The sequence below is a fragment of the Chiloscyllium plagiosum genome, unplaced genomic scaffold (assembly GCF_037043375.1).
Source record: "Chiloscyllium plagiosum isolate Xiang-an unplaced genomic scaffold, Cpla_swu_hap1 HiC_scaffold_13, whole genome shotgun sequence".
NCBI lineage: Eukaryota > Metazoa > Chordata > Chondrichthyes > Orectolobiformes > Hemiscylliidae > Chiloscyllium > Chiloscyllium plagiosum.
Window position 1 is genome coordinate 15,649,688 of NW_028270151.1, and position 26,537 is coordinate 15,676,224.

A 26,537-nucleotide genomic window follows, 5' to 3' on the forward strand; every position below is an offset into this window, starting at 1 on the left:
GGTCCAATCCTTATCCATGAGACACCTGTTGAAAAAGCTAGTAAGGGGAAAATAGATCCCTGCATTTCTGTTCTGCAAATGAACTGGATACTTCCCTTACGTCAGTGGTGTTGATTTGGTACTGACCATCAGAACCAACTGTATGACAAAGAAACGCGCAATTGCTTATATGAAGTGAAATGGTTCTGTAACGATAACACACAATTACCTGACACAATCCAAATGATAAAGATAGCGTCAACTTGCAAAAACAACAAGCTATCTTGACGTTTCATGCCTGACACCTGGATCAGAGTATAGTGCCAACCAATGGTTTGCAAATTGATTGACCCGAAACGTCGACTTCTCCACCTACTGATGCTACCTGGCTTGCCGTGTTCTTCCAGCCTCCTGCTTGTCTACCTTGACTTTGAGGCAGTCTTAACAAAATGGAGAAGAGTGTATAATACAAAATGAACTTTCTTTGAGGGTAAACTAGGAGGTGCCATGATAATACTTTGTAATACTTAATGAATAAGTTTTGACACTAAATGTTTGAAGCTTTTAAAAAAAATTCTAGAAATGTAAAGGTGGTTTTAGTGATGTAATGTTTTTCTTGTATTAATTATATATGCGTCAGTTGGTTGCACAGAGTATAGTTTCAGGTTGCCACAAAAGTTCAACTAGTTTGAAAACTCATGACGAAAGCTTGACCTTCTCCAGTGCAATCTTTGTGACTCCAGTCCCTCACTAATTTGGTTGATTTTTTAATTGACAGGAACATCAGTGGATTCTATGAAGCAATAACAATACCAGAAACCCAACCGCATACAGACTGCAACAGTTCCTGTAGGCAGCTCAACACTGCTATAACTGGGCAGCTGAGCGAGTTCCATAACTATCTGAAACAAAATAGAAATTGCTGGAAAAACTCAGCATTTTCAGATCTTAATTCTAATTTCTAGCATCCACAGTGCTCTCAGCCTTTTGTCCAATAAATATCAGCTTTGGAGGGTCTCACAGAATCCCTACAGTGCGGAAAGAGATCATTCAGCCCATCGAGTCTGTACTGAACCTCTAAGAGCATCCCACCCAGCCCACACCTGTAACCCCACATTTCCCATGGCCAATCCACCTAACGTGCACATCTTTGGACTCTGCGAGGGAGCCAGAGCACCAATGGAAACCCACATAGAGGCAGGGAACCTAAATTGCCCATTCTGTCCAGGGAAGTGCAGACTAGGTGGACCAATCATGGGAAATGCAGAGTTACAGGGATAAGGTGGGGGGAGTGGGTTTGGATGGGTTGCTGTTGGGAGGGTCGGTATGGATTCAGTGGGGCTGAATGGCCTGCTTCCACAGGGCAGGAATACTTTAATTCTAATGTGCAAACTCCACACAGTCACCCAAGGCTGGAATCAAACTGGAGTCCCTGGTGCTGAGAGACAGTAGCCCTAACCACTGTGCCACCCCATCCAAGTGGGAATTTGTTTAATGGTGACTTTAAAGTTCCCACAGCTGTGGCATCTCCTTTTCTTAACTTTCAGAGACAGACCGCCAAATTAATACTATCTAGAAGCTTGCCCTGGATGTGGAAGTCAGCCGATGGTCAATTAGAAAGCTAGAGACAATGCTGCACCCTACTGCCTGACTGAATCCCTCATGCTGCAGCCTTTATATTGGCCAGTCCTGGTGTTAGTAATTCCCAAATGGTACCTTACAGCCAGGAATCTTAAGTGAAAGGATGGGCTTCGCCATTGATCTGGGCAATTGTTAGGTTGTGAAGGAGGGCGGGTAAGGTCATCTGAATGAGTAAGGTCGAACGACTGTGTTTCCTTTTCTGCTTTCAGGCGGGCCCCGGTTGGATCCAACAGGTCAGTTTACGGCGACCAACACCAAGCAGGCCCTGACGAACATGTTGCAGCGCCGCTCCGGCTCCATGATGCAGCCTCCCTCCATGCCCAGCATCTCTCCCCAGCAACAGTTGCTGCAGATGAAACTCCTGCAGCAGCAGCAGCAGCAGCGCCTCCTCCGGCAACAGGTGCAGTCCCGGCCGTTCCAACAGGTGTGTCTCTGAGACGTAGGCCTTCAGCCTAATCTACCCCCCCACCTCCCCCCCCCCCCCCCCCCCCCCCCCCCCCCCCCCCCCAAACCCCTCCACTCCCCACAGTCGGCTTGTGATAAACTGTAATGTCGAAAAGTGTGGCACTGGAAAAGCACAGCAGGTCAGGCAGCATCTGAGGAGCAGGAGACTCGACGTTTTGGGCAGGAATCACATGAGGATGGCCTCAACTGGGACCTTGGGTTCATGTCACACTACAGGTGACCCCACTGCATCATACATTCTCACGTTCCTGATGAAGGGCTTATGCCTGAAACGTCAATCCTCCTGCTCCTCAGATGCTGCCTGACCTGCTGTGCTTTTCCAGCACCTCGCTTTTTGACTCTGATCTCCACCACCAGCTGTCCTCAGTTTCTCCTATAAATTGTAATGCGTCAACTACTGTCCTCTTGCCGACAGTGCGGTTACCGACACAGTCTGACTCCCTCAGTAACATCCAAGAGGCAGAGACGGACAATAGGATTCTTTCCACTCCCCCCGACCTCTTCGTCGGTCATCCAGATTGCCTTGAAACAATTCTTACACCAGATTGGTGACCACAGTGAGGAAACCTCCTGCAACGAATCATCTTAATGTTTGTGCATAAACTCTATGAAAATCAGCTGCAATAACAAATAGCAGAAAGAGGCTATTGAGCCTGTTCCTCCATTCAATGCGACCCGTACTGATATACACCCAAACTCCATTTGACCTGCTTTTGTCCCATGTTCCATGTTTAGGCCAGTGTTGCTCTTTCCAGACACATTGTAGTATTCTGCCTCCTTCGTGGGTTAATGTTCTGGGATTGATCCCTAGAAAAGTCTTACTGAAGAGTGGGAATGCAGAGGGTGGAATGATTGAGTAATAAATTTTAATCATTCACCAGTGGGCGGCACAGTGGCACGATGGTTAGCACTGCTGCCTCACTGTGCCAGAGACCCGGGTTCAATTCTCACCTCAGGCAACTGACTGTGTGGAGTTTGCACATTCTCCCAGTGTCTGTGTGGGTTTCCTCTGGGTGCTCCGGTTTCCTCCCACAGTCCAAAGATGTGCAGGTTAGGTGAACTGGCCATGCTATATTGCCTGTAGTGTTAGGTGAAGGGGTAAATGTAGGGGGGTGGGTTGCTCTTCGGAGGGTTGGTGTGGACTTGTTGGGCCGAAGGGCCTGTTTCCACACTGTAAGTAATCTAATCTACTGTTTATATCTATAGCTAGTGCATTGACTCCTGTGTGATGATTGGTTAGTTGCTTAATGAGTGTTATTGCTGATGGGGTCCTAGTGTGTTCATTTTTATACAGTCTCCTGTAAACACGGTTTAAAGAACAGCTTGAAATGTTTGCACATTAAAAGGTTTGGGTGGGGTCAGGGTATGATGGTGGTGAGATGTGTGTGTGACCATGGGGTCTTAATCTCCACCATGTACATGCTCTGGAACTAATCAAATTCTCCTTCACCAATGGTCTGGAGTTGAGCATCAAACTTGAGTTTAAAAGTGAGCAGTGCCTCAACTAACTTCCTGAGTAGTCTTAATTTGACTATTTTGGATGATTTCAGTTTACATTACAAGCTGACTAAATAATCTACCAACCACTACCTCTATCTCTAAAGAGGTCAGTGAATATTAACATGGCCTGGAAATAATTTAATGACTACAAAGAGACATCTTAGGAACAAGCAATGAAGCGCAGGCCACTCAGCCTCACGATTCAGTGAGATTGTGACTGATCTGAAGCCTAACTCCATATATAGGCCGTTCTGGTTTAACGTGCATTCTGTTAACACGAATGGGCTATAACACAATTGGCGAATTACAGACAGTGTTTGGATAACGTGAAATTTCTACTGAATGGGTATAGCAATTTTCTACGGCAATCTTCCGCAGTGCAACTTTCTATAGCACAAGGTTGCAGAGAAACATAATTGCCGCGTTATAGCAGAACGATCCGTACCTGCCTTTGGCCCATTTCCTTGATACCTTTGCTTAACAAAAACATAGATATCTGATATTTAAAACTAACAAGTAATCTAGCACCAACAATTGTTTGTGGAAGAGAGTTCCAAACCTCTACCACCCATTGTATGTAGAAGAGGGATATGCGCAAAATACTGGAAGTAGGCCATTCAGCCCATCATGTCCACACCGACACTCTGAAGAGTATCCCACCCACACCCATCCACCTATCTTATCCTGTAACCCTGTATTTCCCATGGCTAACCCACCTAACCTGCACATCCCTGGACACAATGGGCAATTTTTAGCATGGCCAATCCACCTAACCTGCACATCTTTGGACTGTCAGAAGAAACTTACACAAACACAAGGAGAATATGCAAACTCCGCATTGACAGTTTCCTGAAGCTGGAATCGAACCTGGGTCCCTGGTGTTGTGAGGCAGCAGTGCTGTCCTCTGAGCCACTTTCCTGAACCATCTGGCCCTAATTCTCACGCTGTGCCCATTGAGCAATGTGTACCTGAGTGAATGTACACTGGTCAGCTGGAAGTTTGAAGAGAAATTCATTCATGACGGTGAGAGATTGGTGGAAGAGAATGAACAATGTATTTCAATAATCTCAACATAACTTCACTAACAAAGTTGGTGGCTGCCAAATTATCATGGCTCTCAGTGTCTAAGAGTTGGCAAGGTTACCATATGGCTAAAAACTATTTTTCTGTTAAATTAACAGCATCAAATATGTCAACTGTTGAATGATTAATATCTAAATGCCTGCAGTTCTGGAGCGTAGACAGCCAAATCTTTACAAGTGACATGGTTGAGCATCTGAGGAGCAGGCATAGGTTTGTGAAGCGTTGAGTTGATTACCCTCTTGAAGGATCGCTGACCCCACTTTCATATGAAAGTAACTGCAAGAACCTGTATTTATATAGTGCCTTTTACGTGGTTAATCACCCCAGCGTGCTTCACAGAAACGATGTGAAGCAAAGTTTGACACTGAGACTCATTAAGTAATTTCAGGGCACATGGTCAAAGCTTGGTCAGAGGGCTAGGTGTTAAGGAGCCTTTTATAAGAAGAAAGAGGGGTAGAGAGAAGGTTTAGCGAGGAATTTTCAGAGCGATAGATGAAGGCAACGAGGACATTACTGCCAATGATGAAGCAATTAAAATTGGGATATGCCAGTATCATATTAGATTTTTTAGATTACTTACAGTGTGGAAACAGGCCCTTCGGCCCAACAAGTCCACACCGACCCGCCGAAGCGCAACCCACCCATACCCCTACATTTACCCCTTTAACCTAACACTACGGGCAATTTAGCATGGCCAATTCACCTGACCCGCACATTTTTGGATTGTGGGAGGAAACCGGAGCACCCGGAGGAAACCCACGCAGACACGGGGAGAACGTGCAAACTCCACACAGTCAGTCGCCTGAGACGGGAATTGAACCCGGGTCTCTGGCGCTGTGAGGCAGCAGTGCTAACCACTGTGCCACCATGCCGCCCATGGATACATGAACCTAAAATTTGGAGCATCGACTGGTTGGTTGAGTCTGCATGACCATTCATAATGGCCAGCCTGATTGTGGCTTCAATTCTAGCAATATAGATATATAAAACAACATCAGTGCAGATATCTTAGGAGAATGTGTAGCTGAAGAAGATTACCAGTACAGGGAGGGGCAAGGCCACAGAAGGATTTAAAAACATTATGGAAAGTGAAATGATTATTTTGAGGCTGCTTTCACTGAAGAAGCTACAAGAAATATTCCAGAATTAGAGACCCAAGTGACTTGAGAGGATGAGGAATTGAAGGGAATGAGTATTTGTAAGAAGGTTGTATGTGAAATTTAATGTATGTGTAAGATGATCAGTCCAGGGGCCATCATCACAGACTGTTGAAGGAGGTGGATTAGATATAGTCAATTCACTATCCATGAATAATCATCCACAAACACTCTCTAGATTCTGGATTGATTGCTGCAGATTGGAAACTCGCATTTATCACCCCACTGTTGAAGAAAGATGAACAGGTAAAACTGGAAGTTACAAATCCATTGGGGTGGGGATCGAACCCATGCTGTTGGCATTACTCTGCATCTCAAACCAATCATCCAGCCAACAGAGCTAATCGCCCCCCCCTACACAGGACAAGAGGTTAAACAGACCTGATGGTGTGAGGATGTGGGCAGCAGAATTTTTTTTTGTATGACCTCAACTGTACGTAAGGTAGATGTACATGTATTAGGAGAGATTTGGCAGGAGTACATGGAAACATTTATGTCTAGAGATGTCACATTCATGGAGGAGGATTGCAGCAATGTACGAGATGAGGCAGGGGTGAGGTTAGTAAGAAGTAAACAGTCTTAGTGATAAATTGGATATATGGTCAGAAACCCATCTTGGGATCAATTACGATACCAAGTTGCAAAAAGTTAGGTTCAGTCTTAGACTATTCCTGGAGAGAAGAATGGAGTTTGCAATATGGTCTGAAGATAATGGCTTCTATCTTCCTCATAACTAGTGGAAAAAGTTTCTGTTAATCCAGCATATTAGATGTCAGATAAGCAGAATGATAATTGACTGACAGAGGGATAGTTGGGATAGGTGATCATGTGGGACAATGCATACCACCAGCAGATGTGAAAACATATAAAATTGACCTGTTGGAATCAATCGTAAGGTCTGTTTCCTTTACTCTGCCCCCTCCCAGTGCTGTTGTTAATTACTTTCTGTTGTTCCAGTAAAAGAATAGCAGCCATTAATTTTGGAGCTGATTCACTTTTATTTCTGGATTTAAGAGATGCCCACTTGTGTACTGCCATTTCCAATGACCTGGCAATCCATTTCTTTATTACTTCCACTAATATGAGAAAAACTACTGATCTCGCCAGCAAATGGGGTTGCTGTGGTAAGAGCAATGGTTAAGGGTGGGAAGTGCAACAGCAGTGTTATAATGGATTCCTGTGGTTTAAAGTCCCAATTCCATAATTGTCAATATTGTATATAAGCAGCAGCACAATATAAATACAACATATTCTACATTCCTGTCCGAAAGAAAATTAGAGGGAATGCTGCATGCCATATAGTAGGTCTCAACAAAGTTTGGCACTTGTTATTTGAAGTTCTGAAGTACACTCCCTTCAGTGAATCCATTATTTTTCCTGTTATAATTTACTCAAAGCCTTGAAATCAACATCAACTATTGTCTTTCCAATCTATCTGTGTGTCACCAAAACTTACTGTTTACAAATGAAATACAAGTAAGAGCTGTTGCAGATACTTTATTGTTGTCCAGTGCAGATCTAAGCTTTGGGATCTTTCCAGTTGAGATCATGTCACATTCTTATGTAATCAGCGTTGCCCTCTGACAGTTAAATGATGCCTCTGACTCAATACTTGAAACTTTTATGTTTGAGAACAGCATAAGGATTGTGAGCAGTGTGGGGCCTCATAGCTCAGGGAAGATGTATTGGCCCTGGAGGGGGTCCAGAGGAGATTCATGAGAATGATGCCAGGAATGAAAGGTTTAACATATGAGGAGCGTTTGAGGACTCTGAGTCTATACTTGGTTGAAGGATGAGGGGGGGGATCTGATTGAAACTTATAGAATACTGAACAGCCTGGACAGAGTGGACATTGGGAAGATGTTTCCATTGTCAGGAGAGACTACGACCTGAGGGCACAGCGTAAGAGTAAAGGGAAGACCTTTTTGAACGGAGATAAGCAGAAACGTATTTCACCGGAAAGTGGTGAATGGGTGGAATTTATTGCCACAGAAGGCTGTGGAGGCACGGTCATTGATTATATTTAAGACTGAGATAGATAGGCTCTTGATTGCCAAAGGGATCAAAGGTTACAGGGAGACAATGGGTAAAAGGTTTCTCAACCCCAATCTGCCATGATTGAATGGCAGAGCGGAACGCGATGGCCGAATGGCCTAATCTTTGCTCCTTTGTTTTGTGGTGTTATAATTTGTAACTTTTTGCCCGATCAGCCCTGCTGCTCACTGAGTTACTTTGGCTCTAGATCAAGCAATTTCTTGACTTGAAAATTTTGATCCTTGTTTTCAAGTCCCTTCATAACCTCATCCCTCCCTATCTCTGTAATCTCTCCAGCACAACGCACTTGGTCCTCTTTAGTAGCCCTAATTTTAATTGGTCCCCTGTTGGTAGTTGTGTCTGCAGTTGCCTAGATTTTAAACTCTGGAATTCTCTCCCTACAGCTCTGTGTTTCTCTGCCTTGTGTTCCTCTTTTTCAGTCACTCCTTAAAACTACTTCTAAGTTCAAGTATTGGATTATCTAATTAATATCTCATTGTGTGGCTTAAGTCATATATCATTCAATAACACTCCTGTGAAGCCCCTTCGGACATTTTATATTGTCATTGGCTCTATATAAATAAGCTCTCATTCATGGCTCTGTTATTCTTTCTTATTTCTCAAATTTGGGTTTACAACTCAACTTTGTATGTTTATATTCAGCCAGGCTACTAGACTGTATAGTCTGTTCAATGGTCATAGATGCAAGTTACTGGTTACTTCCTTCCTGATTTAAGAATTGGTTTACGGACCTCTGATGACGGCAAGCAGCTGAGAACAAAACCCGCAGTTCATTTGATCCATTTGTAACCTCTTGGTAATAATCGCTCATGTTTAGTTTGGCCCGCACCGTGCAATGGGGAGGCCATTTTAATAGTGAGTCAATTAATCCCAGTATGAAGATTAAATTGTGCCCCTCAATTTGTGAATGTGGAAAGGGAACCGGGTATGCCAATCATATCATCGATGGTGCTGTGAAAATAAAGTTCAAGGAGAATAAGGCTTCTTTCTCTCTCTCTATACTGTGCTAATGGCTAAGAATTGAAACAGCTTTCATTTGAGTCTTCAAGTCAGGATAATCAAGTTGCAAGGTTAGAGAGTTTTTCCTATTCTCAGTTCTGTGCCAGATATTTTCCACAACCCAGTTCCACATTTTCTGCCTCCGTGTGGTATGTCAATCCACATTATGTCAATTATTTGAAAGAGTCATACTGCACAGAAATAGACTCTTCAGTCCAACTCATCCATGACGGCCATGTATCCTCGACTTGAAGTAGTTCCATTTACCTGCATTCAGCCTGTATTTCTCTAAATCTTTCCTAATCATGTACTAGTCCAAATGTCTTTTAAATGTTGTACCATTACCAGCTTCTACCACTTCTTCTGGCAGCTCACTCTATACACATGCCACCCTCTGTGTGAAAAAGTTGTCCCTCAGCTTCCTTTTAAATCCCTTTCCTCTCACCTTAAACCTATGCTCTCTAGTTTTGGAGCCCCAACTCTTGGAAAAAAGAGTACATTTGGCTATTCACCCTAACCATGCTCCTCATGATTTTATAAACATCTACCATGTCAGTTAATGCTGGATTTGACCCAAACACACTTAGGGTCACAGAGTCATAGAGGTGTACAGCATGGAAGCAGATCCTTCAGTCCATCTTGTCCACGCCGACCAGATATCCTAACCTCATCTACTCCTGTTTGCCAGCGCTTGCCCCATATCCCTCCATACCCTTCCTATTCAGATACCCATCCAGATGCCTCTTAAATGCTGTAACTGTACCAGCCTCCACCACGTCCTGTGGCAGCTCATTCCATACACTCACCACCCTCAGCGTGAAAGAATTGCCCCTTAGGTCCCTTTTAAATTTTGTGCCTCTCAACCTAAACCTATGCCCCCTAGTTCTGGATGCCCCCACTGGTCGAGACTACTCAACTCATTTCACAATGGCCCCTTTCCAGATAGTAGGCACACTATGCGATGGACCTATATTGGCTTTCAGTGTAAAGAGACTTTCATTCCCACTGCCTAGTTTGGATTTCAACCCAGATTGCTGCTAACACAATGGACTCCTTTTCAACAAGCTCCTGTGTGGCACCTTGTCAAACATCTTGTGGAAATTCAAATAGATTCCGTCCACTGGGTCTCTTTTGTCTAAGTTGCTAGTTACCTCTTGAAATAATTCTAACAGATTGTTCCGGCTTGACCTCACCTTGGCAAAGCCGTGCTGACTCAGCCCTATTTCATCATGCACTTCCCAGTACTCCGCAATCTCTTCCTTAATGATGAACATTAAAATCTTACCAACGACTGAGATCAAGCTATTATTTCCTGTCTTCTGTTTCTCTTCCTGCTGAAACAAAAGGTTACATTAACAATTTTCCAGTTCTCTCATACCCTTCCAGCCTCCAAAGATTTCTAAAAGATCATCACCAATGCCTGTTGCAATCTCCTTCAGAAATTTGGGCTGTAGTCAGTCTGTTCTAGGTGATTTATTCTCATTCAGGCCTTTCAACTTTCCCAGCACTACCTCCTTAGTGATAGCCATTACACTCATCTCTGCCTCCTGACTCTCTGAGGTATTTACAGATGTAGAATCCCTACAGTTGGAAACAGGGCATTCGGCCCATTGAGTCTACACTGATCCTACGGAGACTATCTCACCCAGGCCTACCCCTCTACCATATCCCCATAACCCTGCATTTCCCATAGCTAATCCACTTCATCTGCACACCCCTGGATGCTGTGGGCGATTTAACACAACCAATTGACCTAACCTGCACATTTTTGGACTCTGGGAGGAATCGGGCTCCCCGTCCAATCAACTCTTACCAGCTCCTCCTCCACATCTTTGTAGTTACCTTTATTCAATTGTGACACCGTTACATCTACGGTTACTAGTTATGGTTACTAGTGGTGTGCCACAAGGATCTGTTTTGGGGCCACTGCTGTTTGTCATTTTTATAAATGACTTAGACGCAGGCATAGGTGGATGGATTAGTAAATTTGCAGACGACACTAAAGTCGGTGGAGTAGTGGACAGTTTGGAAGAATGTTACAGGTTGCAGGGGGACTTGGATTAACTGCAGAATTGGGCTGAGAGATGGTAAATGGAGTTCAATACAGATAAATGTGAGGTGATGCACTTTGGGAAGAAGAACAGGAAGGCAGAGTACTGGGTCAATGGAAAGATTCTTGATCGTGTGGATGTGCAGAGGAATCTTGGAGTCCATGTACATGGATCCCTGAAAGTTGCCATCCAGGTGGATAGTGCTGTTAACAAGGCATACGGTGTGTTAGGTTTCATTTGTAGAGGGATTGAGTTCCAGAGCCACAATATCATGCTGCAACTATACAAAACGCTGATGCAGCCACACTTGGAATATCGTGTACAGTTCTGGTCCCCATATTTCAGGAAGGATGTGGAAGCATTGGAAAAGGTGCAGAGGAGATTTACCAGTATGTTGCCTGGTCTGGAGGGAAGGTCTTATGAGGAATGGCTGAGAGACTTGGGTCTGTTCTCATTGGAAAGAAGAAGGTTAAGAGGGAATTTGATAGAGACATACAAGATGATCAGAGGATTAGATAAGGTAGCCAGTGAAAGTCATTTTCCTAGGATGATGACGACAGCTTGTACGAGGGGGCACAACTACAAATTGAGGGGTGATAGATTTAAGACCGATGTCAGAGGCAGGTTCTTTACGCAGAGAGTGGTAAGGGCGTGGAATGCCCTACCTGCTAATGTAGTCAACTCAGCCACATTAGGGAGATTTAAACAATCCTTAGATAAGCACATGGATGACTTTGGGATAGTGTAGGGGGACAAGCTGAGAATAATTCACAGGTCAGTGCAACATCGAGAGCCAAAGGGCCTGTTCTGATTACAGATTACAGATTAGATTACAGATTAGATTACAGATTAGATTACAGTGTGGAAACAGGCCCTTCGGCCCAACAGGTCCACACCGACCCGCCGAAGCGAAACCCACCCATACCCCTACATTTACCCCTTACCTAACACTACGGGCAATTTAGCATGGCCAATTCACCTGACCCTGCACATCTTTGTGACTGTGGGAGGAAACCGGAGCACCCGGAGGAAACCCACACAGACACGGGGAGAACGTGCAAACTCCACACAGTTAGTCGCCTGAGGCGGGAATTGAACCCGGGTCTCTGGCGCTGTGAGGCAGCAGTGCTAACCACTGTGCCACCGTGCCGCCCACTGTTCTGCGCTGTATTGTTTTATGTTCTATGTTCTATCTGATTGCAGCTTCCCCTCAAACTACAGGGTGAATTCTATCTTATTATAGTCACTGCCCCCGAAGGGTTCCTGCATCTTAAGCTCCTTAATCAAGTCTGCCTCACTATACATCACCAAATCCAGACTGGCCTGTTCCCTAGTGCACTCTATCACAAGCTGCTCCAAAAAGCCATATCTTAGGCAATCCATTAATTTTTTTTTCTTGAGATCCTCTACCAACCTGATTTTCTAAGTCTACTTACATGTTCAAGTCCTCCATGAATATTGTAACAGTGCCTTTCTTACATGCCTTTTCTACCTCCCGATGTATTTTCTTCCCCACATCCTGACTGCTGCTGGGAGACCTGTATACAACTTCCTTCAAAGTATCGTTTTCCTTTGCAGTTCCTCAACTCTATCCACACAGATTCTACACCTTTTGACTCAAGCTTTTTTCTTGCTTTTGCCTTGATTTAATTTCTGACTAACAAGGCAACCCTGACACCTTTGCCCATCTGCCTGTCCTTTCGATAGGATGTGTATCCTTGGGTATTTGTTTCCCAGCTCTGATCCCCTTGCAACCACATCTCTATGGTACCCACAACATCATACCTGCTAATTTCAGTCTGCACCACAAGTATCTGCACTGTTTGCTGCAGCCACACTCTTTAGCAACAAGGTTCCTATTCCTACCCCTCTTCGGATGAAGACTTTTCTTCTCAATTCCCTCTTTGATTTCTTTGAAGCTACCATTTATTGTGACTGCCTCTAGTGTTGCTCTTCCCCAGTGCATGGATTGTTCAAAGGTTCAAACACATTCCTTTCCACCTTGGGGGGGAGATTTGAACATCAAGGCAGCAGCGTTTTCTATTGTTTAAATGTTCATTGCTGGTGTTTGTTTGCAGGAAAGAGCTTGTATTTAGTTTCAAATGAAAACTAAAGATGCTGCAAACATAACTGAGCAATGAAGGGGCAGCACGGTTGCTCAGTGGTTAGCACTGCTGTCTCACCGTGCCAGGGACCCGGGTTCAATTACAGCCTCGGGTGACTGTCTATGTGCACATGACAGTCCTCCACATGATCCAGTTTCCTTCCACAGTCCAAATTTGTGTAGGTTAGGGGGATTGGCCATGCTAAATTGCCCACAGGGTCCAGGGATGTGCAGGCTAGTTAGGTTAGCCATAGGATTACAAAGCTATGGTAGGGGGTGTGGGTCTGGGTGAGCTGTTGTTCCGAAAGTTGATGTGGACTCAATGGGCCAAATGGCCTGCTCCCATACTGTAGGGATTCTATGTTTCGATGTGGGTCATAGAGTCGTACAGCATAGAAACAGCCCTTTGGCCCACTATGTCTATGCCGACCAACACCAAACTACACTAATTCCATTTACCAGCACTTGGTCCATAGCCAACTGTGCCCTGGCACTTCAAGTGCTCCTCCAACGCTTCTTAAATGTTGCGAGAATATTTGCCTCCACCACGCTCTCAGCCAGTTCATTCCATATTTCTGTCATCCCCTCTGGGTGAATTGTTTTCCTCCGATCTCTTGTAAACCATTTACTCCTCAACTTAAACGTATGCCCTTTGGTCTTAGACAAATCTGCCATCGGGAAAAGAGATTCTCATGATCTATTCTGTCTACGCCTCTCGTGATTTTGTATATACCTCAGTCAGATTCCCCCCTCCCCTCCAACCACCTTCAACCTCCTCTGCTCCAAGGAAGACAAGCCCAGCGTACTCAGTCTCTCAGCACAGGCACCATAATGTTGTGGGGGGGGGGGGCAATCTTTCTCACTGCAGCTTGCATGTCATTGGAAACAAACCCAATTCACCCTCCCCATCTCCCTCTCTGAAATATTGCTATCATCTGCACAGCTTGTGAAGACTGTTCTCTATTACATGAGCATGTGTCATGAAGTTTAAAAACACAACCAGATGGATTGCACAGACAAATAAATATTTACAACTATTACCATGACCATGTTGTAAACTCTTTGGTTGGGTTGCTGTACAGTTAAAGTTTCAAGATCTAGATTGAACATGAGTCATCATGTATTCAGAATAATATTTATCCGAGACACACCCTTGCACCATCAAATTTTACATTTGCTAAGGAATCGAAGTTGCCAAGGCTTTTGTCATCTCCGTTACATCAGGCTCAACGTGGCACAGGCAACTCATTATAATTATGTGGATGATTTAACAATTGATGGGTCAAGGCCAGTGACTGTGGCCTGACTTCAACCCAAAGATGTTTTTCAGCTCAGCACTGAAAGTAAGAAAAATAAAAAACGAACCTGCTATCTGCTGAGAGGGCGGTCAGAACACAAGGCCCTGGTTCTTCCCTTTGGAAGTGGCTGTTTATTTTACCTCTGGGTAAATCCTCACACAAAGGCTCAACTGAGAGGTTTCCATTCATCCAAGACAGCAGTGTTTACATGCAGTGTTAAAACAGTAGTGTTTACATGTAATGTTAATGCTTTTGGAGATGCCGGTGTTGGACTGGGGTGTACAAAGTTAAAAATCACGCAACACCAGGTTATAGTCCAACAGGTTTAATTGGAAGCACAAGCTTTCAGAGCACTGCTCCTTCATCAGGTGATTGCAGTAGTGTTTACGCGCAGCGTCGATGCAACAGTGTTTACGCGCAGCGTCGATGCAGCAGTGCCTGATTTTTGGCATTTCTGCTTTGCATTTGCACTATATCTGGTATATTCTTGTGTACAATTGCATTCATTTTTCCATTGGCTCAGTTGCAGCCTCGGTGCATGGAGTGGCAGGTTGAGTTTAATTTAGATAAAAGTGAGGTGTCGCATCTTGATAAGGCAAATCAGGGCAGGACCGACACAGTTAATGGTCAAGCCCTGGGTACTGTTGTCAAACAAAGAGACCGAGGAGTGTAGGTTCCTTGGAGATGGGAGTTATAAGTAGACAGAGTGAAGAAGGCATTTGGTATGCTTGCCTTTATGCATTGAGTATAGGAGTTGGGAGGTCATGTTGTGACATTGGTTAGGCTACTTTTGGAATACTGTGTTCAATTCTGGTCGCCCTGCTATAAGAAAGATGTTAAACTTAAAAATCACACAATACCAGGTTATAGTCCAACAGGTTTAATTGGAAGCACACTAGCTTTCGGAGCGACGCTCCTTCATCAGGTGTTACATTGTTAAACTTGAAAGTGTTCAGAAAAGATTTACAAGGATGTTGCCAGGGTTAGAGAGTTTGAGCTATTGGGAGAGGCTAAATAGGCTGGGGCTATTTTCCTTGGAGTGTCGGAGGCTGAGGGGTGATCTTATAGAGGTTTATAAAATCATAAGGGGCATGGTTAGGAGGGCAAATAGCCAAGGTCTTTGTCTCAGGGTGGGGGAGTCCAAAACTAGAGGGCAGAGATTTAAGCTGAGAGGGGAAAGATATAAAAGGGACCTAAGAGGCGACACTTTCATGCAGAGGGTAGTGTGTGTATGGAATGAGCTGCTAGAGGTGGTGTTGGAAGATGGTACAGTTACAATATTTAAAGGCATCTGGATGGGTTTATGAATAGGAAGAGTTTAGAGAGAGATATGGGCCAAATGCTGGCAAATATGTCCGAAACGTTGATCCTCCTGCTCCTTGGATGCTGCCTGACCTGCTGCGCTTTTCCAGCAACACAGTTTCAGCTCTGATCTCCAGCATCTGCAGTCCTCACTTTCTCCTAAATAATTTAGGATATCTGGTCGGCATGGATGAGTCAGACCAAAGGGTCTGATTACTTGCTGTACACCTCTACGGTTCTATGAATAACTTCCATGTGTCTAATAGTTTATTACACCATAATGAGTTATTTTTCAATCAATGAAATGCTTATTGAGAAGCAGGTATATGGTAAAGGAGGCAGTCACGTGTCACATAGTAAATCCTCACCAGCAGTGATATAGAAAGAAAGTACTGTGATGCTGGAAATACTCAGCAGGTCAGGCAGCGTGGGTAAAGAGAAACATTTCAGCTTTCACATTGAAAACCTTTCAATGAAATCAACTTTATCGGATTGCTCTGTCATTAGGGAGAAATGAGTGGTGATGAGTTTAATCAGGTGAGGGCGAGGTTGAGAAGATGGTACCTTTTATTGTAATCTCAGCTGGTGTAGGAATCAAACCCATGCTATTGGTGTTACATAGCATTGCAAACCAGCCATCTAACCAACTGATCTAATCAATCCCCAGCTTGTGAATAGAATCAGCCCTTCTTCTGAACGGACATCAACCTAAAATGCTAAGCCAAATTTTTTGGCCAAGATATTACCTAACCCACAAACGTTGTATCTATTTTCGTGATCTATTTTATGAGTTGAAGTGATCGGGCCTTAATCTAGCATCTTTTCTGCACTACCAATGTGAATGAGATATAATGTTGAGCCAAAATGTAACGTGAAATGTCACGTTTGATGATTGAGTCTGTAACCTTTAGATAGTTCTGTGGAACTACTAAGATTATTTAAATGCAGAAATAACAGATCTGTTGAGAGTAATTGTTTAGCAACCACTGTGAAAGCATTAAGTCCCTGACATGAATGTAAAAACACAAAATATAAGTCACTCATGGGATCTTTCTGCATCTTGAAATATTATGTGTTCAAAACATTGCCTTCACCTGACCTTGACCTTCTACAATGCCAGCTGTGATGAGTGATTTAATCCCCTAAATGGGTTCCTCTGGTTGCCTCTTGGATGTGTCTTAATTTGGGTCCAGAAATATTTGGGAGCATTCTGAGTTCTGATACTTCCAAGGTACATGAAATCCCTGATGACATGTTTTGTTAAAACTTGGCAAGAAATGGGAGCAGCAATGAGTGCGAACAATGGGCATTGATGAGCTTTTTTTTACCAAGTAACAGGGAGAGAGGTGTTGCTTTTGTCCTCCAAGTTCCTTTCATCACAAGTTTCTTCAAAAAATAAATAAAGCTGTGATCGGGTAGAGTCTGTCAACATCTTGTGTCATTGCCACAGTCCTGGGGGACTACTCTCTCTCTCTCTCTCTCATTAGAAAGAGATAACTCAGTGACTTTAATCCGAGGGTCACCACACCTCAGGCCAAGGATACGATTGTGATGGCAGAAACTTTATGGTGACCTCAGCCAGCATGGGAATTGAACCCACACTGGTGACATTCTGCATCACCAACCAGCTGTCCAGCCAGCTGAGCTAACTGACTTCCCTCCAGGCTTGTATTGCCATGAGTATGTGTTGTGCTTGTGGTTCACGAGAACCATAAATACAACACGAGGTAGACAGATGGTGAACTTGAACCGGGCATATTTTATTGTGGATCCTCTCAATTCCACAGTCAGTCCCACAGTGCCCCTCTAGCTCCTGCCTCCAGGTCACCTGATATACTCTCTTAATGGGGCATCACCACACAAGTCAATACATAACAGCATGGAAGCTTAATAGGTCTTGTAATTGAGGTGTTTAAGAGGCATAAAGGATTTTACAGAGTAGGTAGACAGGACCTATTTCCTCAGTTGCCTGACACTAGAAAAAGGAGGCTGAATCATAAAATTGGAACTAGGCTGTTCAGAGGTGATGAGTCATGCGTGTGGTGTTGGAAAAGCACAGCAGGTCAGGCAGCAACCAAGGAGCAGGGGAATCGATGTTTCGGGCAAAAGCCCTTCCTCAGGCATTCCTGATCCTGAAACGTTGGTTCTCCTGCTCCGCGGATGCCGCCTGACTTGCTGTGCTTTTCCAGCACCACACTCTTGACTCTGATCTGCAGACCTCACTTCCACCCTGTTCAGGGGTGAGGTCAGGCAGTATTTCTGCACAAAAAGCTTAGTGAAAATCATAGAGTCATAGAGATGTACAGCATGGAACCAGACCCTTCGGTCCAACCTGACCACGCTGACTAGATATTCCAACCCAATCTAGTCCCACCTGCCAGCACCCGGCCCATATCCCTCCAAACCCTTCCTATTCATATACTCATCAAAATGCCTCTTAAATGTTGCAATTGTACCAGCCTCCACCACATCCTCTGGAAGCACATTCCATACACGTACCACCCTCTGCGTGAAAAGATTGCCCCTTAGGTCTCTTTTTTATCTTTCCCCTCTCACCCTAAACCTATGCCCTCTAGTCTGGACTCCCCAATCACAGGGAAAAGACTTTGTCTATTTATCCTATCCATGCCCCTCATAATTTTGTAAACCTCTATAAGGTCACCCCTCAGCCTTCGACACTCCAGAGAAAACAGCCACAGCTTGTTCAGCCTCTCCCTAGAGCTCAAATCCTCCAACCCTGGCAACATCCTTGTAAATCTTTTCTAAACGCTTTCAAGTTTCACGACATCTTTCTGATAGGAAGGAGACCAGAATTGCACGCAATATTCCAACAGTGGCCTAACCAATGTCCTGTACAGCCGCAACATGACCTCCCAACTCCTGTACTCACTACTCTGACCAATAAAGGAAAGCATACCAAACGCCGCCTTCATTATCCTATCTACCTGCGACTCCACTTTCAAAGAGCTATGAACCTTCATTCCAAGGTCTCTTTGTTCAGCAACACTCCCTAGGACCTTACCATTATGTGTATAAGTCCTGCTAAGATTTGCTTTCCCAAAATGCAGCACCTCTCATTTATCTGAATTAAACTCCTTCTGCCACTTCTCAGCCCATTGGCTCATCTGGTCCAGAAGCTGTTGTAATCTGAGGTAACTCTCATCGCTGTCCACTACGCCTCCAATTTTGGTGTCATCTGCAAACTTACTAACTGTACCTTTTTTGCTCTCATCCAAATCATTTATGTAAATGACAAAAAGTAGTGGACCCAGCACTGATCCTTGTGGCACTCCACAGGTCACAGGCCTCCAGTAAGAAAAACAACCCTTCACCACCACCCTCTGTCTTCTATCTTTGAGCCAGTTCTGTATACAAATGGCTAGTTCTCCCTGTATTCCATAAGATCTAACCTTGCTAATCAGTCTCCCATGGGGAACCTTGTTGAACGCCTTACTGAAGTCCATATAGATCACATCTACTGCTCTGCCCTCATCAATCCTCTTTGTTACTTATTCAAAAACCTCAATCAAGTTTGTGAGACATGATTTCCCATGCACACAGCCATGTTGACTCTCCCTAATCAGTCCTTGCCTTTCCAAATACAAGTACATCCTGTCCCTCAGAATTCCCTCCAACACCTTGCCTACCACTGAGGTCAGGCTCACTGGTCTATAGTTCCCTGGCTTGTCTTTACCGCCCTTCTTAAACAGTGGCACCACGTTTGCCAACCTCCAGTCTTCCAGCACCTCACCTGTGACTATCGATGATACAAATATCTCAGCAAGAGGCCCAGCAATCACTTCTCCAGCTTCCCACAGAGTTCTCGTGTACACCTGATCAGGTCCTAGGGATTTATTCACCATTAACTGTTTCCAGACATCCAGCACTTCCTCCTCTGTAATCTGGACATTTTGCAAGATGTCACCATCTATTTCCCTACAGTCTATATCTTCCATATCCTTTTCCACAGTAAATACTGATGTAAAATATTCATTTAGTATCTCCCCCATTTTCTGTGGCTCCACTCAAAGGTGGCCTTGCTGATCTTTGAGGGGCCCTATTCTCTCCCTAGTTACCCTTTTGTCCTTAATGTATTTGTAAAAACCCTTTGGAGTCTCCTTAATTCTATTTGCCAACGCTATCTCATGTCCCCTTTTTGCCCTCCTGATTTCCCTCTTAAGTATACTCCTACTTCCTTTATACTCTTCTAAGGATTCACTCGATCTATCCTGTCTATACCTGACATATGCTTCCTTCTTTTTCTTAATCAAACCCTCAATTTCTTTAGTCATCCAGCATTCCCTATACCTACCAGCCTTTCCTTTCACCCAGACAGGAATATACTTTCTCTGGATTCTTGTTATCTCATTTCTGAAGGCTTCCCATTTTCCAGCCGTCCCTTTACCTGTGAACATCTGCCTCCAATCAGCTTTTGAAAGTTCTTACTGAATACGGTCAAAATTGGCCTTTCTCCAATTTAGAACTTCAACTTTTAGATCTGGTCTATCCTTTTCCAACACGATTTTAAAACAAATAGAATTATGGTCGCTGGTCTCAAAGTGCTCCCCCACTGACACCTCAGTCACCTGCCCTGCCTTATTTCCCAAGAGTAGGTCAAGTTTTGCAGTAAGTACATCCACATACTGAATCAGAAAATTTGTCTTGTACGCACTTAAGAAATTCCTCTCCATCTAAACCTTTAACGCTATGGCAGTCCCAGTCGATGTTTGGAAAGTTAAAATCCCCGACCATAACTACCCTATTATTCTTACAGATAACGGAGATCTCCTTACAAGTTTGTTTGTTAATTTCCCAATGACTATTGGGAGGTCTATAATACAATCCCAATAAGGTGATCATCCCTTTCTTATTTCTCACTTCCACCCAAATAACTTCCCTGGATGTATTTCTGGGAATATCCTCCCTCAGCACAGCTGTAATGCTATCTCTTATCAAAAATGCCACTCCCCCTCCTCTCTTGCCTCCCTTTCTATCCTTCCTGTTGCATTTGTATCCTGGAACATTAAGCTGCCAGTCCTGCCCATCCCTGAGCGATGTTTCTGTAATTGCTATGATATCCTGATCCCATGTTCCTAACCATGCCCTGAGTTCATCTGCCTTCCCTGTTCGGCCCCTTGCATTGAAATAAATGCAGTTTAATTTATTAGTCCTACCTTGTCCCTGCCTGCCCTGACTGTTTGATTCGCTTCTGTTCTCAGCTGTACCCGTCTCAGATCGATCTCTCTCCTCACTATCTCCCTGCCCCCCCTACTAGTTTAAATCCTCCCAAGCAGTTCTAGCAAATTTCCCTGCCATTATATTAGTCCCTTTCCAATTTAGGTGCAATCTGTCCTTTGTGTACAGGTCACGTCTATCCCAAAAGAGATTCCAATGATCCAAAAATGTGAATTCTTCTCCCATACACCAGCTCCTCAGACCTGCTTTCATCTGCTCTATTCTCCTATTCCTGCCCTCACTAGCTCATAGCACCAGGAGTAATCCAGATATTACTACCCTTGGAGACGTCCTTTTTACATTTCTGCCTAACTCTCTGTAATCTCCCTCCAGAATTTCAACCTTTTGGAGCTCCCTTCCGTAAACGTGGTCCAGGCTGGCAGGGATGTTGATTGAGAATTTCAAAACATAAATTCGCTACTACTTGTTGAGTGAGGTCCTTTCAGTTTTGAGAGCAAGACTGGTAAATGGAGTTAACGTCACAGAATATATGAGACTGAATGACCTCCTGCAGTTCCGATTAAACTTTTTGGATATTTTGCTTCACAGAAATCACAATGTCATGAGAAAGAGTTAGACTGAAATGTCTGTGATTGTGTAAAAACAGGCTGTAATTAGAACTGGGAATAATACCATGAGTAAGTGATCCTGCTGCGCTAAGGGTTGCTGGTCAGTCCTGTGCTGATTTAGCCTCAACGGAGTTGGCAACTCGTTTTTTTAGATGAAACGGCAGATACGAACCCTGCTCCGACAGGGAAACTGAGGCCTCTGCTGGCAAGGAAACTGCAACGGGATTACATTAAGCTCCAGAGAGTTTCATAATTTGATAGCAGCTGAGATTCACCGGCTGAGCTCCAACACAAATAACAGCAACTTTCAACAAGCCATGAGGATGTACACTCAGCTTCAGGGGCTGGGAGACAGGGGGGCACCTCAGATGGATTGAGAGCAGAATGTCCATGCACACTAGTATCTCACTGTTCAGTTCAGTTGCAAATGATGTTTCATTGCAGTTAAGTGGCCCAAATGAGACTTTTAAAAAGAATTATGTTGTGGAATTCACAAGCCATAACATTTCAGATATTTTCTAATCAGCCTGTTCAGAGATGGGATGAGCTGAAGGCTCAGTGACAATTTGACTGAATACAATTAGGAATGTTTACTTTAATTTAATATAGGACAATGAAAGGGTTAGGCTGAACCGACTGTAGTTTCAGAATAACAAGGGGGGAAAAGAGCCAGTTATCCCAGTTCTGGCACATGAATATGTGAGAAATGAACTATTTATCGAATCACGGAATCCTACAGTGTGGAAGCCGGCCATCCAGCCCATTGAGTCTACACCGATCCTCCGGAGAGCTTCCCAACCAGACCCAACCCCTATTCTGTCGCTGTGTTTAGGGTTATAGAGCCATACATAAAGTGGGACTTGAACTGGGGCCTTCAGTGCATGGATTAAATGCAGTTACTCAAGTGGTTTCTCCCATTTCTTGCTTTGTATGCAGTTGATGTATCTTGACTGGTAAATATGAATGCACATTGTATCTTTGATGTTTAATCAACCCAATGAACAATAGCTCTCTGTTTAAACTGTCCCATTGATGCTGTCTGCCATTTTCTTGCCCCTCTCCTTTTCTCTGTAGGAGACCTGTAGCCCTGCTGTATCTCTCCAAGATGGCTATAACAATTTCAGCATTATGGTAACCCATCAACTCACATTCCCTTTCCTGCTTTCTCTTCTCCTTCTCTCTCTCTCTCTCTCTCTCTCTCCCTCTCCTTCTCTCTCTCCGTTAATACTTTCCTTAATGTTGCAAAGTTTTTCTTTTAACTTCAAACCAAAAGCTGCATCAAATATTACATCTTGAAAGCAGAATTTCTGCCAAAATTTAAAGAAAAGTTTTAGTTCTTTTCCTTTTTTTTGACAATTGCTTCAAAAGAACAATATTTTTTGAGCAATGAAAGCTTTACCTGTGTAACCTGTTTCTATTTAGTTCAATGCCTGATGTGATGTGGTTTACTGCAGAATTTGTGGAACTCTCTTGTCATTACAGTAAACCATGCTTGTTTGTAGCTTATTCTATAAACTTCCATGATCTTGTGAATACTGTATTGGAATTCTAATCTACACCAGAAAAAAATGAACTATTTATTATGTTCAGCCCAAAAATAATGTTTACAAATTTTTAGAAACTATCTTGGGAATGACTTTAAAAAAGGAGTTAGCCATAAATTTTAATTTTAAATTACCATTCTGTTCTTTTGCTGAATTGTTTCCGCATCATTGGATGCTTTGTTGCTTAATGGGATGAGCTGACGTTTCAGTGACAATTTAACGAAGTACAATTGGGAATGCTTACCATACCTTAATTTTGGACTATAAAAGGATGAGGCTAAACTAACCAATAGCTTCACAGGACCAAGGGGGGAAAGAGCCAGCTATCCCAGGATTAACTGCTGATTGTTCTGGCATGTGAATATATGAAAAATGAACTGTTTATAGAATCGTACAATCCCTGCCGTGTGGAATCAGGTCATTCGGTCCATCGAATATATACTGACCCTCTGAAGAGCATCCCACTCAGACCCACTCCCTCTCCTGCCCAATCTCTACATTTGCAGTCAAAAAAGTCATACAGCACACTCCACTGTCCAATTAGTCTACGTTGTCCACATTCCCAAACTAAGCTAGTCCCACTTGCTTGCCTTTGGCCAATTTCCCCCCAAACCTTTCCTATTCATGTACTTATCCATATGTCTTTTAAATGTTGTAACTGCACCTGCTCCCACCACTTCCTGTGGCAGTTAATGAATTGAATTTATTGTCACGCGTACCGAGGCACAGTGACACGCTTTATCTTGTGAGCAATGCAGGCAGATCACAGAGTTAACTAGCAAAGATAAGTAAATAATAGGTAAACAGCAGCAAAAACAAAAAGACAGATACAGGTGAATGTTAAGAGTCTGAGAGTCCATTCAGTATTCTAACAACAGTAGGGCAGAAACTGTTTTGAAACTGGCTGGTGCGTGTGTTCGGGCTTATCACACACAAACCACTCTCTGTGTAAAAAAAAAAATAATAATTTTTAGAAATTTCTCTTCTGACTTTAAAAACATGCCCCCTTAGTTTTGAACTCCCCCACCCTAGGGGAAAGACCCTTGTTATTCTATGCCCCTCATGATTTTATAGACTTCTCTAAGATCACCCCCTCCCCCAACCTCCTTCCCATGGCCAATCCAGCTAAACTACACATCCCTGAACGCTATGGGTAATTTCCCATGGCCAATCCAGCTAAACGACAAATCCCTGAACACTATGGGTAATTTCCCATGGCCAATCCAGCTAAACTACACATCCCTGAACACTATGGGTAATTTCCCATGGCCAATCTACCTAACTTGCACACCTTTGGACTGTGGGAGGGAACTGGAACAACCAGAGGAAAGACATGCGGAGATGGGGAGAATGTGCAAACTCTACACAGATAGTTGCCCAAGGGCAGAATTGAACTCAGGTCCTGGTGCTGTGAGGCAGCAGTGCTAACCACTGAGCCACCTTGCAGCCCATTATTGGCCACAATGGTCCATTTGTTTTGAAATAATGAGCTGGCACCCATTGGGATCGAAGTTGACTTAGTGGGGCAGCATTACATGGGTGTTGGCAACCAAGCAACCCATTGACAATGGAAATAAAAATCGAGAACATTATGAAACTGTTCACCAGTTTGGCACCACCTGTTTTTACACAATTGCTGAACAACAAATTCTACTCTACTGCCTAACTCCATACATGCAAGGGGCCTGAAATTATGGGACTGTGCTCCAAAGTGCATAGGAGAGGAAACTTTGCCAAAGTTGTTTCATGAAATGTCAGAATTGTCCCAATTTAAGTGTCCTGGCAACTTTGGAATCTTGGCAATTTTTAAAGCAGTTACTATCTAAGCAGAACGTTGGTAGATGTAGTTTCCTTACAAGTTGCACACTTAATAAAATGTATTGCCTTATTTATATGTTGGTTAATTAGATGCATGCAAACAAACGTTTCTATTTTTGCTGCCTGCACACAATCTGTTCCCTGCCTGTTTAAAGCTATAAGAATGAAAAGACAGTTTTTGCAAGAAATATGACTTATTTAAAAAGAAAATTGCAAGTCAAACGCTTGCCCATCTCTAAAGATGTTTGTTATCAGAATGCTAATTTAACAGCAGCTTTCTGTTTGAAGTTCTGGATAAGCTATGATTGTCTGATCTGGCTGGCTATTGCAGGATGCAGCCACATATTTGTATTGATAACTGACTAACTGCACCGTGATACCCAAAGAGTGCAGATTCCATACCAGGTAACCATTTCTCACCTCTTCATTGTGTAAAGCCTATAGGTTAACTGTGTCATTATGTCAGTTGCTGCTGAATCTTCCTCACTGTATTAGCTGGACGATGGTGTTGAAAGGACTGAGCTGATGACAACACGCCAGTGTTGTATGAAGCCCAGCCTATCTGATTTGGTAAGTCCCAAATTAAGTTCTGTTGTCCCATTTTGCACTTAACTGGCCTGCTAGCACTCACTGGGGTCAATCTGAACTTTGTGCAATAGCCTGAAGGACCAGACACCAATGGAAGGAAATTCAGTCAATCTCGCTGGAATCCATCTATTGCGTGAAGTTTAGAACTGCCAGACTATCAGTGTTCACAAACACAAATTTGTCACGAAGCTAAGTTTGTAGATGTGGAGCTGTGTCCTTGAGTCGGGCAGTGTTTGCAGAATAGGATGAGAAAAGATGATTGATGGGGGAGCTCCTCAATTATTATTTTAAAAAATCACTTAAACAAAATACTGTGGATGCTGGAAATCTGAAATAGAAGTGACAGTGTTAGAAATGTCAGGAAAGTAAGATAACATCTGTAGAGAAAGAAGTAGTTGTCAGTACCTTTTTTCACTTCTATATGTTAGTGTGTAAACAATATATCTGGAAAACTAGTGAATGATTTGAATCCAGATCCTGGATTCTGTGGTTGGGTGATTTATTTTCTTTAAAGAATGTTGTGGATTGTTTTATTTGGAATGCAGTTAATAGATGCTGGAGATATGTTCAGCAGCTGTGACGCAGTCTGCCCTAGAGCAAGTTAGTCTAAAGCCTCTTCAATGAGAGAGAATTTCTGAAGATTCCTTTTTCAGCTTTTCAGTTGCAAGAACACCAATGTGACGGTGAAAAACCTCAAGGTACTGCTGCATGTTTGTGATAATGATGAATAAATGGACCATGGCAGAGTCAGGGCTAAGTGCCTTCTTCAGTTGTATTTGAAATATTGCCTTAAAAAAGGGATTCTGTCCATTCTTAAGCCCAAACTTTATGAAAAACTGGGAGAAAGTGAGGACTGCAGATGCTGGAGATCAGAGCTGAAAAATGTGTTGTTGGAAAAGCACAGCAGGTCAGGCAGCATCCGAGGAGCAGGAGAATCGACGTTTCGGGCATAAGCCCTTCTTCAGGAATGCTCAAAACGTCGATTCTCCTGCTCCTCGGATGCTGCCTGATCTGCTGTGCTTTTCCAGCAACACATTTATGAAAAACTGGTTGGAGTAGCCCAATGCATGTTGCCTTGCTAATGATATAAGCTAATTTAGTGCCTCCACACCAAGAAGCAGTGAGTGCAAGAAATGGATTTCCACTTGT

General features: G+C 43.5%; 1 protein-coding gene across 1 annotated transcript in view; it reads left to right on the forward strand.

Moving 5' to 3' along the window:
- Positions 1–26,537, forward strand: part of LOC122556191 (mediator of RNA polymerase II transcription subunit 12-like protein) — a 168,641-nt gene that overhangs the window by 94,795 nt on the left and 47,309 nt on the right. The window contains exons 24-25 of the mRNA XM_087993931.1: positions 1,830–2,044; positions 22,513–22,569. Coding sequence (XP_087850057.1) covers positions 1,830–2,044; positions 22,513–22,569 — 272 coding nt within the window. The remainder of the gene's footprint in view (positions 1–1,829; positions 2,045–22,512; positions 22,570–26,537) is intronic.